The following is a 14,025-nucleotide window of genomic DNA, read 5'->3' as shown; positions in this document are numbered from 1 at the left end:
TCTGCATCCAGCAGGGGCGTATGAAGCACAAACCTCTTAACAGTAACAGAAGTACAACAAATCTTCTGTGCTACAGAAATATGGGTTGGAGATGGATGATCTTTTAGGCTATGTGTCTTAAGTAGACCAATCACAAGCAATTGTCTTTTCTTTGAAGACACTCAACAAATGGCCAAGCTCTAGTGATATCTCCAGGAAATCACATGCTACATTAAAGAGAAAATACAAGCAGTCTGAAAGTGGAAACAAAATGCACACATCATAAAGATGTGTGTGGGAGGAAGCTGAACAGTATTAAATTTATTTACACCACCTTAACTAAAACTTAAGTTAAGTTATGGTAAGCTTTCTGTTAACCCTGCCAACACCCCACAAAAAGTTGTACTGAACTCTCAGGGATTATAAGAGCATTTGAGTTCAAGAACAACTGAACCGAAAAGGCAGGAAAAGCAGTAGTAGATTAAAAAACTGACACAGGACACTGATCACAGGTTTAGGTAGCATCTGCAGATAGAAGCTGTGTGGTTTTTAATATGACTTAAAAGCTGAAGTGGAGGGAACTTTATCATTTTCAAATTTGCCCATTAAATATAATGGATCTACAGATATAGGAGCAACAAGGTTCCAACTGTGCATCACTGTGACTTGTGGTATGGCTCAGCTTTCTAAGAGGCAAAAACAGCAACTGAAATGTATATCCCTTGTGACTTCCTTATGGCAAGTTGGAGCACAGTGAGTTTCTACCTTCTACAGCTGGGCTGCTGCAAGACATCTCCTTAAATCAACAACTTTAGAATCTGGAACTTATAAAGCAGACCATTCCACTTCATATGAATGTTCAGTTGTATCTTAAACCCTAATTTTGTTAAATACTTTTATTTTAATTCAGTATCCTAGTGCAAAACAACTTACCCTTACAAACATAGATGAGGATGATATGCTTAATTTTCAGTGTGCCTTTTACTACAGCTCTTCCCAAAAATTAAAAGGTTTACAAAAGATGGTGTGTACTGCAAACGATGGTCTGAAGATCTGAGCAGACTCCTCAGAGACCCAGAATAACCTTTTTTTAAAAAGTAATTTCAGGCCATTCACTCCTCCACAATGCCAATCTAGACACAAGAGAAGCTGTAATACATTTCAAGCATTTTCTCTAAATCCCTTTAGCAATTCCTACATTTTTAATCTATTTCCTATACAATTGAAACCCAAATAGCAATATTTGCTATTGATCTGATTAACTTCTATTATGAAAGTCTGTAAGTGATTATAAAATAGATTTACACTTGACTTGTTTGGGTAAATTAGACAAGTTAAAAATCAGTATTTTGTGTTTGTTATTTCTGATTATTATTCTACTACAAATGGCAAAAAAAAGTTAGATAATTTCTTAATGACAGATACTCAGAATATTAGCTCTCTCTTTTAAAATAATTACAGAAATAAAGCACTTAATACCTTTCTTAAATTCTTACGGTATTCATCTGTCTTCAAGAATGAAATTAAAACTAAAATGTGTCTAAGAAAAGAAAAAATTATACAATATCTATCCTGGCACCAAACAGCATCATGCAGTTTCTGTCTTGCAGAAAGTGTTAAAATGGCTTGAACCAACAGCTCTCTCACTTTCCATGGTTCAGGCACAGCAAGATCTCATAATTGCTGCTCTCTAAGCTAACATCCTTACCTCTAACAATAAAGCATAAGAAAAAGCAAGGTAACATGTTGCAACAGAAAAAACGCATAAAGAACAACCTCTACTCTAACACATACACTCTTATTCTGCAAGGTGCAATGCATAAAACGAATCACTGAATTCAATGTGTGCCACATATTTCAATAGGGATTTCTGTGGATATAGAGATCTGCTCAGACATTGAAGTTAACAGGACTGGGGCTTTAATAAGCAACATTTACCCAAGCTATACTAAATGATCAGGTAAGATCCTTCACACAGAAATATAATTAAGTATGTGTGCACAGGTCCAGGACAAATACAATATACGCTTTGAACGCATTTTTATAAATATCTCCAGAAGAGCTAGGTGACAAGCATCACAACGCTAGGCATTCTCACAATACATAAAAACCAAGTAAATCTGAGTTCAGGTCATGACATTAAAGAACAAAATTACACATTTAATGAGATGGTAACACCTTTTTATATATAGATAATACATATCTACATGATTTTAAAACAGTCTGGAAAAATCAGCTTTATAGTGGTACAGGTGCTTAAATGCCTTTAATAGCCTTACCTCTAATGAGTCATGGTCTGGATTATGTCAAACCTGCCTTTTACAAAGTGAGAGAATGTCAATGTGTGTCATATCTCGGGCAGGTGTTCTCCATCTATGGCCAACTTTATTAGAGTCCTCTAAGTGGAGATTACCCACACCATCACTGAATATCTTTAGTATAAAAACAATTCTAATACTCTCTGCTATTCAGATTTCCTTTAGAAAAGGAAAGTTTGCTAATTTTTTTTCTGAGCATGACAAAGAAAACTTTGGATAAGAACCTTATAGTGAATTCAATACACAAAAAAGATTGGACAGGATGAAAGGGAAGGAGTACAAATTTATGGTCAAGAAGGAAAACAATCCTATTTTTCCTCCAGTGTTTATGCTGCATCTAAAAATACATACAAATGAAATTTTCCAATACTACTAAAAAAAGCTAAAGCCTGGGATAAGTCTAACTAATACTGTAAGGCTGCTTCAGTCAATGTCACATCTGCATTACAGCTGTCAGAAACATCAACAATCTTTTTTGAACAAAAGAGCAACCATGCACGGCTGATTGGTGTGTGTAGGGAGACACTGAACTCCTTTGAGGGATATTACCTTCAAACACACAGGACTTGAACTTAGCATTTTATTAACATTTTTTAATTTAATGCCCCCCCTTTATTTTCAGAAAATGTCATCTATTTTCCAACAGAAGTCTGAATCCAATATATACAATAATTTTAATACTCACAAGGTAAATATATGCACGTTTGGAAGGTTTTGTTTTTTTTAAGTAAGTACTTTTTTTTTTTTTTTTTTGACAGTAGAAGTTGCTTGCAGCGAGTTTATTAAAACCTCTTAATACAATACCGCAAACTAACTTACAGCATAACATTAGCTACAACTGACCAGAAAATATAAGCATTTGCCTCTGCGCTTTGTGGAAAGACACAGGGGAAATGAGACCTTGAGAGGCAAACATGGGAGGGCATGTTAATACACGTGCAATATATTAACTCTAAACATGCATATGTATATATGAGGACTTACATGGGTTGTATTTGTTATCTAGATTCTACAATGACATTCAAAACAAAAAGCTGCAAACTCAAACTCGTGTTCAAAATTCCACTTTTTAATTGAAGACCACATGGCATAAATACCTTGATCTGGCATTTTTTTAAGTAACACACTTTTTAAGTATCTCCAAGGCAAATATAAAGCAGATGTACATTTTCAACAAAGAGAGTGGGGCAGGAAATCTACAGCATCTAAAATCAGTGTGGTGTCGTCGCTGCAGAAAAAGCTAGAAAATTCACTTTTGCCAAAAGAAGCAACCCACAATTAAAACAGATTGAAAAATCTTGCCCAATGCCAATTTCTCATAAAACTGATCTCATTTTTCTCCCTTTCTTTCTTATTTCCACCTTTGATTCCTGCATTTTTCCTGTCCAGTTCTTAAATCCCTCCCCCCTTTTTTCCTTAATCTAACTCTGTCATCAACTGCTGAATCCCAGACCCTCACTTTTGCTTATTGGCATCCACTTTTGAGCCAGCACCTCTGCACTTGCCAGGATAAGTAGAACATTCCCTCCGCCCAGTGAAAAAGAGTGCAAGCAAAAACAGAGTGAAACTGATGAATATCTGGTTGGTTTCATTAGTTTGCACTCTCCATTGTGAAAATGGGGTTCATCCCTTTGTTGATCTTGTCTCTTAAGACTGCAAATTATTTAGCATAGTAACTATTTCTTACTGTTGTGTATGTACAATGGGGCATCAGTCTCAGAGAGGACTGTTAGATAGTATGGTAATACAAAACACCACTGCTTTGGCAATTAACTTCCATGAAGATATGAATTACGTGAATCATGCAGAAGTAACCATTAAAATACTAGCATTAGTGTTTACAATCAAAATAAATCACTGGTTCCTAGCATCTTTTCTTTTCTCCTTTCCTTCCAGTTTCTATGGTGTCCTTTACCAGGTTTTCAGGTTTCCTAGAAGTGCTGATGTCTTACCAATATTCAGCATGCCTCAAGGGAAGCAGTTACCATTTTAATTGAGAAAAACGATAGAAGAAAAACAAGGATCTCACTGCTCATATTCATAGAGTTATCCACTTCAGACAGATTTACTCCTTCAGTGTGGCATCAATTCAGTCAGCTGCCTCTCATTAACAATGTTTCTCAGTAGTTCAGGCCTGTTTGACTCAATCATCATAGACTCATAAAATGCTAGGACTGGAAGGGACCTCAAGAGCTCATCGAGTCCAGCCACCTGCCCTCATGGCAGGACCAAGTACTGTGTAGACCATCCCTGATAGACATTTACCTAACCTGTTCTTAAATATCTCCAGCAATGGAGATTCCACAAACTCCCTAGGCAATTTATTCCACTGTTTGACCACCCTGACAGTTTGGAACTTTTTCCTAATGTCCAACCTGAAACTCCCTTGCTGAAGTTTAAGCCCATTGCTTCTTGTTCTATCCTCAGAGGCCAAGAAGAACAAGTTTTCTCCCTCCTCCTCAAGACACCCTTTTAGATACCTGAAAACCTATCATGTCCCCCCTTAATCTTCTTTCTACCAAACTAAACAAGCCCAGTTCTTTCAGCCTTTCTTCACAGGTCATGTTCTCTAGAACTCTGATCATTCTTGTTGCTGTTTCTGGACCCTTTCCAATTTCTCCACATCTTTCTTGAAATGCAGTGCCCAGAACTGGACACAATACTCCAACTGAGGCCTAACCAGCACAGAGTAGAGCAGAAGAATGACTTCTCATGTCTTGTTCACAACACACCTGTTAATATATCCCAGAATCATGTATTTTTTTTTTTTTGCAACAGCATCACACTGTTGAGTCATATTTAACTTGTGGCCCACTATAACCCCTAGATCCCTTTCTGCCATACTCCTTCCTAGACAGTCACTTCCCATTCTGTTTGTCTGAAACTGATCATAAATCATGGTGTGTTGTGCTGGTGTCATCTGACAAATAAGTACAATACCAGCATAAAAATTTGGTACTCTAAGGGCTTGTCTACACTTGCCCCCAACTTCAAAAGGAGCATGTTAATCAAGGTAAGGGAGATTACTAATAAAGTGCTACAGTAAATATGCAGCACTTAATTAGCTAACTTTCCCCTGCAGCAACTTCAAAGTGTCAGACTTGGAAGTGCCAGCATGCCTGAAAGTGCTCGTGCTATTTCGAAGTGCCTTTACTCCCCAAAATGTTGAGAAGTAAAGGCACTTTGAAATAGCGTGGGCACTTCTAAGTGCCCACGGCAACACACATGCAGGAACTTCAAAGTTGCCACAGGGGAGAATTAGCCTAATGAAGCACTGCATATTCACTGCAGCACTTCATTACTAATCTCCCATCACCCTGATTAACATGTCCCCTTTGAAGTTGGGGGCAAGTGTAGAAGCAGCCTAAGTATTGTTTCTACAACTGCTCAATGCAGAGGACAGAATAAGAGATCAAAGAAAATAAAGGACTGAGAATATGCATACAGGAGATGACATGAGAATGTGAAAGGCTAGGAGAGAAGCAAGATTACAAAAAAAGAAAAACCTCACAGCTATTAGGCCAAACAACTCCTCACTTTACACTAACAGAACACTTGAAGCAATTTCTTTACTTGACTGACTCATACCACTTTCACCATAACAGCATGGATTTAATTTAGCAGGCTCTTCCAATGGCTGGGTAGACCAGGTTGTGGACAATGACTCCAATTTTTCATTAGTTACTCAAGCTACATCAACTAAGAAGGACCCTTCCTTCACGTGGTTTCTTGAATTCGTAATAGACGAGTCATTTTTTGCCTCATGGCCTTTACTCCTGCAGTGGTTCTATTGTATCTAAATCCTTAATTATTTTAAATCATCACACGCTGAAATTATACTTCTTAAAAAATTATAGCTGCCTCCCAATATCAGAACGAATTCCAGGGAACCAACTTCCTGCTGCTCTTGATCAAGCTACTGTGAAATGGGTTGCCCGCCAAGCAGAAAAAGTCTAAAGCCAGAGAGATTATATGCACCTGGAGCATAGTACTCCATATGCAGAGATATGAACAGTCTGCTAACATACAAAATACCAAGGCTAGGTCTCTGCTGACCTGAGGCCGTTCCAAGACTGAACATCTGAAGAAAGGAACCAAAGTTGAGCTGCATAAAAATTATACAATTAACTTTTTTTGATTAAGAGTCAATAGCAAGACAGCCTAGATGTCTAGACTAATTTATCAAAGCAGACAGCTTTAAAGTTTGAGTTCGGTTTTAAAAAATATTTGAGAAAGCTAGGACAAAACAAAAAATGCAGTACAGTTTTCACAAATCAAAGCCATGCAGCCTAATGGTATTTTCGTCATTAGAGGGTTTGGTATGGAAAAGAAATCTAGGATAAAGTTTGCAGTTGAGAAGCAACTTTTACAACAATTCAGATCCAAGTTAAACATAGACTGTTCTTTAAAGCATATGAGTTAAAACGTATTTATGTGGAACAATACTGGCATCCAGTGGCCAGTTCAATTAAGCACAGAAATGCCTGACAAGTTGTTCTAATATGTATTTATTCAGTTATCAAACTTACCATCTATTTATAGGAAAAAATAAAGAAATGGCGACTGTCCAGAAAGAGTGCACACTATTAATAAGGTAAAATTATTTATAGCAAAATAGGTACTTCTCTCCCAATTCCTATAGATACAAAATTTGTTACCTGGTAAAGCAGTGATGAAGTCCCGTTGTAACATGGGCTTCAAATAAGAGTTAATATGTCCATGCTGATAGTGACACATTCGTGAAATAAGGTGTTCCACAAATTCAACCTGATCTGATTCAGACCACTGGTCAAAATATTTAATACACAAGTCTTTTTCTTTTTCGTAGTTTCCTTCCGATGGTCGTTTCCTTGAGACTATCACAGACGAAGTTCCATGACTTATCTATTTTTAGAAAAGAGGTATAAGTTTATAGTTAAATATCTGTATGCAGTGCCAGGTAAGAAATTTGAACTGTGGGAAAAAAGGTAGTGTGAATGCAAGGAAATGCCTCTTAATTGAAAGAAATGTTTAAGTCTATAAATTAAAGCAACCATCTATGCAAAAAAGATTGTTAGTCTGCTTTCATGGATGGGATTACTGAAACTGTTTTCTCTTACATAATTATAAATTATCAATTATGCTGATGAAGTAAAAATCCCTTCTCATTTACAGTTATTTAAAGAAACAGTGAAGTGCTCATTCAACATAGGGAAAAGGCTCTCCTACTCACATCATTAATTTCTACTGCTGTATTCCTACTGTATACCACTTCCACTGGCTTCAATGGATGTAATTATGCAACACTCAAATGGAGAAAAAGATATGAAGTACCGATAATCTGAAGGGTAAAAATAGGAGGTTGCACTGCCCATTTCTTGCCCCATCACTGAAAATTGACATGAATATGTAAATTATGGTTCCTTGCCTTAAGGACTATCAACTATTGCCACAGGAGGTGCAGGGGGGGAGTGGAGAGGAAGAATGCTAACATCTAACACCATTACATGGGACCTTAGTTTTTAATTTTCCACGTGGGCACCATAACAGATCTCGCCACTGATGAGACAACACTACAGAATGCAGACATTTTCACTCAACAGAAGAAAAGAGTTCAAGGCCGCAGTGTCTATTTGGTACTTCTCGGTACCAAACAATCTCAATATTTAGCAAGAATTTCTAAACCATCACAGTGCACACACTACTACCTAATGTTTGAATCACACAATGAACATTATTATGGGATGACAAAACATCCTGGAGTATAGGCAGAAATAGTGATCACCACAAGCAATAGCTCCTCTAGGAACTATAGTATGCTGACAGGTTATTTTTTTCACTTGTGCCCTGAAAATATGAAATTATAGCTTATAGATTGATCTAAGTTATGCCTTATGCAGTCACTTAGATATACAAAATCAATCCACAGAGTATTTCAAGGTACACCTGCAGGCTCTGTAGGAAAAGTAGTGAGTTTTCTTGTCAATCTCAGTTTGCTCTACGATTCCTTAAGTTTCCAAAAGCATCTTGAAACTAAAGAACGCAAACCACTTAAACCAGCAGAGAGGCTGTTTCATGCCTTTCTTTGCTGGGTGTTGCTCCAGTGTAAAGTTGACCAAACCTCAAATTACCAAAACTGCACATAAACAGAATACAGGACAGAACTGTAGGGTAAATATTCCCCAATTCCTAACGCATATTATGGTTTATATTAAGACCCTATCTCAGCATTCCTAAATTACATAGTCTGGTGTGAAACTAAACAACAGGTAAGATATTGTTTGCTACCTGAACTGCTTTCTGAGAAGATATGATACAAATAAGTCAATAAACACTTCCCAGAAAAGGAAAATAAACTGAACAGGATTGAAGAGGCGCACGTAACCAAGCTGCCACACATATCACAAAGAGATATTTCTCTTCCTTTTACTTTTCACAGGAAAAAAAACACAAAAACCTCTGCACCTATGGTGAGAGAGACGAGGTCCAAAAGGTTATTGGTTGAACAGAGGAATCTCAAGAAGTATTTATTGCTGACATTCAATATTTTATTCATCTACCTCTTCTTTATACCTAACAATAGTTACACACTACCCCATCTTCTGGATTATTCCTCTTATAGTAAGCAGACTTCATTTAAATATAAAAACAAAAGCATAGAGGGAGAAGGGGCCCTATAATCTGCTTTTTTAAAATGACAAAATTTTATGGACAGGCAATTTTGACAGCTTATTTTACATTTTCCAATGGGTGGTCTCTCAGGCCAGGATCATGTGGCTGCATTTACACAACGCTTCCCCCTTGTTTTAGAGTCAACTCTGGTCTAAGAACATTCCATACAGGAGGATGAACTTCTCAGGAGAGAAGACTGACTGCTATCTAGCAGTAATTGATCTAATTAAATCCAGAGTCAGGAAGCTACTGTGTTTCAGCTCTTAATGGCACACATTCCCCTAGAGAACAGTATCTTTTATGCACATTTCACCACAGCCAGTTCCCCTACTGTGGTACGACAGTGCTACACTTTGTTTTTAACACTTATAGACACTGCACTTTGTCTCTAATGTTACCGATTTGTACTGTAATGTATGCTTTGGTGTTGGAATTGTCTCATTTCAAGGCAGAGTGAAGAAAGTTATACAAATCTGGAAAGAACAAGTCATATATAAATTTTCAATCAGTGTCACCTTCTACCTCAGGGCTCCACTTAGCTAATTATACAATAGCATCAAATAAGAGGACATTCAATTTGCAGGGGCAAGTCACTTAGAAGCTCTCTCAAAGACAAAAACATTGAGAATAATGAAATCTAGATATCATTTACTGCCTTCCCTTAGGAACCTCAGTCATACCTGCCATAGGGTATTTTTCTTTGGAGATTCATCTTCATTCTGATCCTCCATTACTGACGTGTTCTAGGAAAAAAACAAAAATGTTATTTGCGTTTCCCTCCATTGTGTTTAAATTCTGTGGCAAATAGGTGCCTGTGCAAACATTTTGAAAAACATATCCAAAAAAGATAAAATCATATTTTCCTAGAGTGTGTTAAATTAGGAGAGATTTCTAGATACCATAAATGTTTGGGTTTCCCAGGAAATAGCTTGTTTTCTCTGATGCAATTTACAATAAAAATAAATCCATTTTTGGCCCCGCCTTCAATTTCCCTCCATAGGTTCCCATCTATCCTTTTAAGTGATCTCAATGTGAAATTAATCTATTTACGAATTAGACTTAAAATCCCTCAGATGAACAGCAAAATCACTGAAGTTATTAAACAAGCAGCTTCTGATGGGAAGTCAAAATACATACATTGAGGCTAAAAATATCCAGTTGGTAGTACTTCTACATGTAATACTATGATATATTAGAAAACTATCAGGTCATCCAGCCCACTGAAACAATGGGGATTGTTTTATATAGAATATTTTGTAGTAGATCTCCAATTAAAGTTAACATCCCAGGAGATTTGACAGCTGCCATTTTTCTTTAAATAATTCTGGTATCTTTTCCCTTTCCATCTTTACCAGTATAAATTTCTTCTCATCTTCTTTTCCCTTCCACTTTCTCCTGTTTTCTTCCCTTTTTTTAAATGGAACACCTAACACTGGCCACCTCTGTCATTCGTCCTCTATTCTCCTCTCTTCCTACAGTTCACTCCTTTTCTTCTCTACCTGCCCACATTCACCCACTCAATTCTGCCACTGAAACAGTCACATATTCACTCTACCAATCACACTCTTTCACGCAGACTTAGTCACTGCTTCCCCCACCCCCCTCTCTCCCCTATGCAATCACTAGTCACTGGACACACCCAGCATGCCCATTCCCTCTCCTCCCCACCATCACTCAGACCTACAAGACAATGACCAATCGATAATGGATTGGTAAAGGAGCCATCAGGAAAAACTGTGTTTTTCCAAAATGAAAATTATGGACATTTATACAGAGGTGTACATTTTGAGGTCATCCCTCTTCCCTTGTCCTTCATATAACTTTTTCTGGGAATGAAGATGTGTCTTATACGCACTTCTGCTTATGTACTTCCCTGCCTTTTGAGGAAGTGTGAGGGGGTACAGGCAGAGAGAGCTAATAATGGAAGACAACTCCCTGACAGAAACTGTACACGCAACTACTTAGGAGCCACTCCTCCTTCCACTAGCTGATCTCAACACATTTACCTTCTCTTCCTCCACACAGTTTTTGTCATGTGATAATAATGAATCATAGAACTCAGCTTTATTTCAACACCAAAGGAGGAAGCTTACTACAAAAACAAAACAGCATTACCTATAAAGCTGCACTCACTGACACCCCTTTCCCCTGCCCCTCCCTTAACTGTAATGCTTCCTTTTTACCAATGAGCCCCGTCCCGTTCTCTCCCCCCACCCCCACATTCTGGCTTCCTTGTCTAAGGAAATGGCACGATCACACTTTTGAAAAATTACATTATGAAAGTTCTGCCTATTGCTGGCAACAGGAATTTGCCTGGAAGCAAAAAAGCCAACTCATCTCCTTATGATGCAGCAGCAGAGACATACACAGCAAGAAGTAGAGGAGGAGGAGTCCAAATACAAAGACAGTACTACACAGACTCTAAAAAATTTAACACACGTCTTTGAGGTGCCATTTTAAACAAACATTACACTTGAAAAAGCTACATACTTTTGCCTCAGGTTTTAAAATTTTTTGGTTTTTAAATGTAGAAGCACAGTCACAAACGTCAACACCTCTTCTCATGCATGATTCTTATTGCTACTGCACAGCCATCCAGACGGATCACAAATTAAATTGACTATTACTGGTACACTGTCAATCCATGCCAATCAAGTGATACTGGAAGACTAACAAAAGACCAGTGAGCTGTCAGGGATAAGGACCATGCTAAAAATATTTGTGAAGTGAAAAATTTGCAGTAAGTACAGATGCAATGCTGAAAATTACGAGCAATAGAATAAATTAGATGCCCCTTGTTAAAATGTACACATCATCTCCCTATAAGTGTGAAGTATAAATGTAAACAAAGAGCTGTTAGTTTTGCATGCTAGCATAGTAAGAAACTCACCGGTTGCCATGTCACTGAAATGCAAAGTTGTTTGAAGGCTCTTTTAATCTCCTGCTTTGGGTGGATGTACCAGACCAGGTGAAAGGCAAAATTTTGCTACTCCCCCCAAAAAGTCCAGCACATTAAAATCAGCCCTGTTTTCCCCAAATAAGTCAATTCTAGACTGCCATACTACCTGGCCTCTACTCCCTCTACTTTTCTGCTTCTTGTTCCCTTCCCTCAACACAAGTGGCTCAGAGGGCATTTTTCTTCATTCGCCTTACCACTAAGAAAAATGAGCAGTGACCAAAAGGCTGCTCTGCTGTCTTACTCTTTTCCTTCCTTAACACAAGCCAGTAGCTCCCCAGACCAATCTAATCAAGCAACAAAACTATTATAGTTAAATAAATCTTCCAGATTGTACACTTCTCAGAACACAGACTGTACTGACACCTGTGTGTCTTGTATAAAAGTGGCTCATGCTGTACTTAAGTTGCAGATGCTTTTCAAGGGCAGTGCTGCCATCTAAACAATTAGTTTGTAATACTGTCTTAAAGAAAGATAAAGTTTGTGTCTCCCCCAACTTGTATTTTCACCTAGCTAACATTTGGCCTTTTCCACTTTAATGATAACACAGCCAACCTGTTTTCTTTTCAGCCTACATACACCATCAGAGAGTTTATCTAGGACAAAAGTGTGTGTTATGGGAACATTATCTAACGCTATAAACTTTAGTAGAGCAAAGGGAGAGTAATATTCAACTGAATCATCTTGCATATGATAAAAATAAACAGTGCCTAGTCAATTAAAGTAGTGGTTTAGAATGAGCTGGCTAATATGTTCTGTGTTATAGACAGAGGTTTCCTATTGAAAGTGGTAACTAACTGGATCAAAAGATAGTGGTAATGATAAAATAAAGCTGCTTTGGAATCTAAAGGATATTTAAGTATTTACTACAGGTTAAACCTATCTAGGCTGGCACTCTCTCATCTGGTAACATCTGTGATCTAGGATGATTTTATTTAGCCAGATGTCCACTTACAAGTGTGGCCAATTTTCCCGTGGTCCTATATAGCTTGTTTACAGCCGCCAGCCCTGGCTCTTGGTGTTCTCTGCTGTTATTTAGCTGTAATATACCTCTAAATATCTTTTAAGAGCCCAGTAAGCAATGAAAGTGTTAGTTATGCTGCTAGACAATACTGACCTCCTGCAATCTGGCAAATTCTCTCGTTTGGCACCATTCAAGTCCCAAAGGTGCCAGACAAGGGAGGTCTAACCTATATAAGCACACTATCCAAGAATCTTCTATTTAACTTATTAGAATGCATGTGGAGAATGAAATAGGGAGTTAAAGCATATACTTGCATATTCCCTCATGACCCTTTTCTTTGCCCTGTTTAGACATTTAACTTTTCTAAGTTATCCCTTTAGTTGTTACAGACAGCCTTGAGACCTCAGATGGATCCTTTGTTCCCTGATGTAAACAGCATGCATAGAACCTAGAGCATGTCTTCACTGTTGAGGTTCTGGGCTTCGCACAACTAAGCAGTAAGGATCAAACAGTATGACTGAATGAGAAGTTAACCAATTGGTGCTGTTCATAGATGGGAGGAGAAAAAAAAAAGGAGAAATACAGAGAAGGGGGAAAAAAGTGAAAAAGAAAAACAATGAAAAACAAAAGAACATTAATGAATTAGACTCAAAGCCTCATACCATAGAACTGAAATTTTAGTTAAATATAAAAACTTCTGATCATGCCAAAACTTTACAGGTCATTTACTTCCCAGATACATTTAGAAAAATGTCACAAATGTATCTAACATAATATTAGGAAACCTTAAGGTGGGGGATTGGGAGGTGTTCTGCCATTCTCCTTACAATACATTGGATTAATACTAATGAAGCATAGATTAGCACACTGACACTAACTTGCTTAAAAAATAATTAGAAATGGAAAGTATTACAAAATCCTGATGATTAACCATTGTTTCTAAAAAATCAATGGTTTGAGCCCTGTGGCACCTATGCCCTAACAAATCTATTAGTCTCTGAGGTGCCACAGGACTCCTTGTTTTTGCAGATACAGACAAACACAGCTATACCTCTGACACTCAGGCTACATCTACACTTCAAAATAAATTCAAATTTAAGGCAGACAGCTCGATATTACAATGTGACTGTCTTCACTGGAAATACCATTAGCTCAAT

The 14,025-nt window shown here is 37.6% G+C and overlaps 1 protein-coding gene across 8 annotated transcripts in view; it reads right to left on the bottom strand.

The window, feature by feature from the left end:
• The window catches only part of FBXW11 (F-box and WD repeat domain containing 11), a 124,398-nt gene that overhangs the window by 47,941 nt on the left and 62,432 nt on the right, over window positions 1–14,025 (bottom strand). For 7 of the 8 annotated variants that reach the window (XM_075009481.1, XM_075009488.1, XM_075009482.1 and 4 more), the window contains 2 exons: window positions 9,629–9,691; window positions 6,956–7,181 (listed from right to left, as the gene is read on the bottom strand). In XM_075009481.1, the coding sequence (XP_074865582.1) occupies window positions 6,956–7,181; window positions 9,629–9,691 (289 nt within the window). Of the gene's footprint in view, window positions 1–6,955; window positions 7,182–9,628; window positions 9,692–11,838; window positions 11,858–14,025 lie in introns of those variants that run through there. The other variant, XM_075009487.1, reaches the window with a different exon arrangement.

Source organism: Carettochelys insculpta, chromosome 15 (assembly GCF_033958435.1).
Source record: "Carettochelys insculpta isolate YL-2023 chromosome 15, ASM3395843v1, whole genome shotgun sequence".
NCBI lineage: Eukaryota > Metazoa > Chordata > Testudines > Carettochelyidae > Carettochelys > Carettochelys insculpta.
Note: the sequence above shows the minus strand (reverse complement) of the source record. Positions and strands in the feature narration are given on the sequence as shown.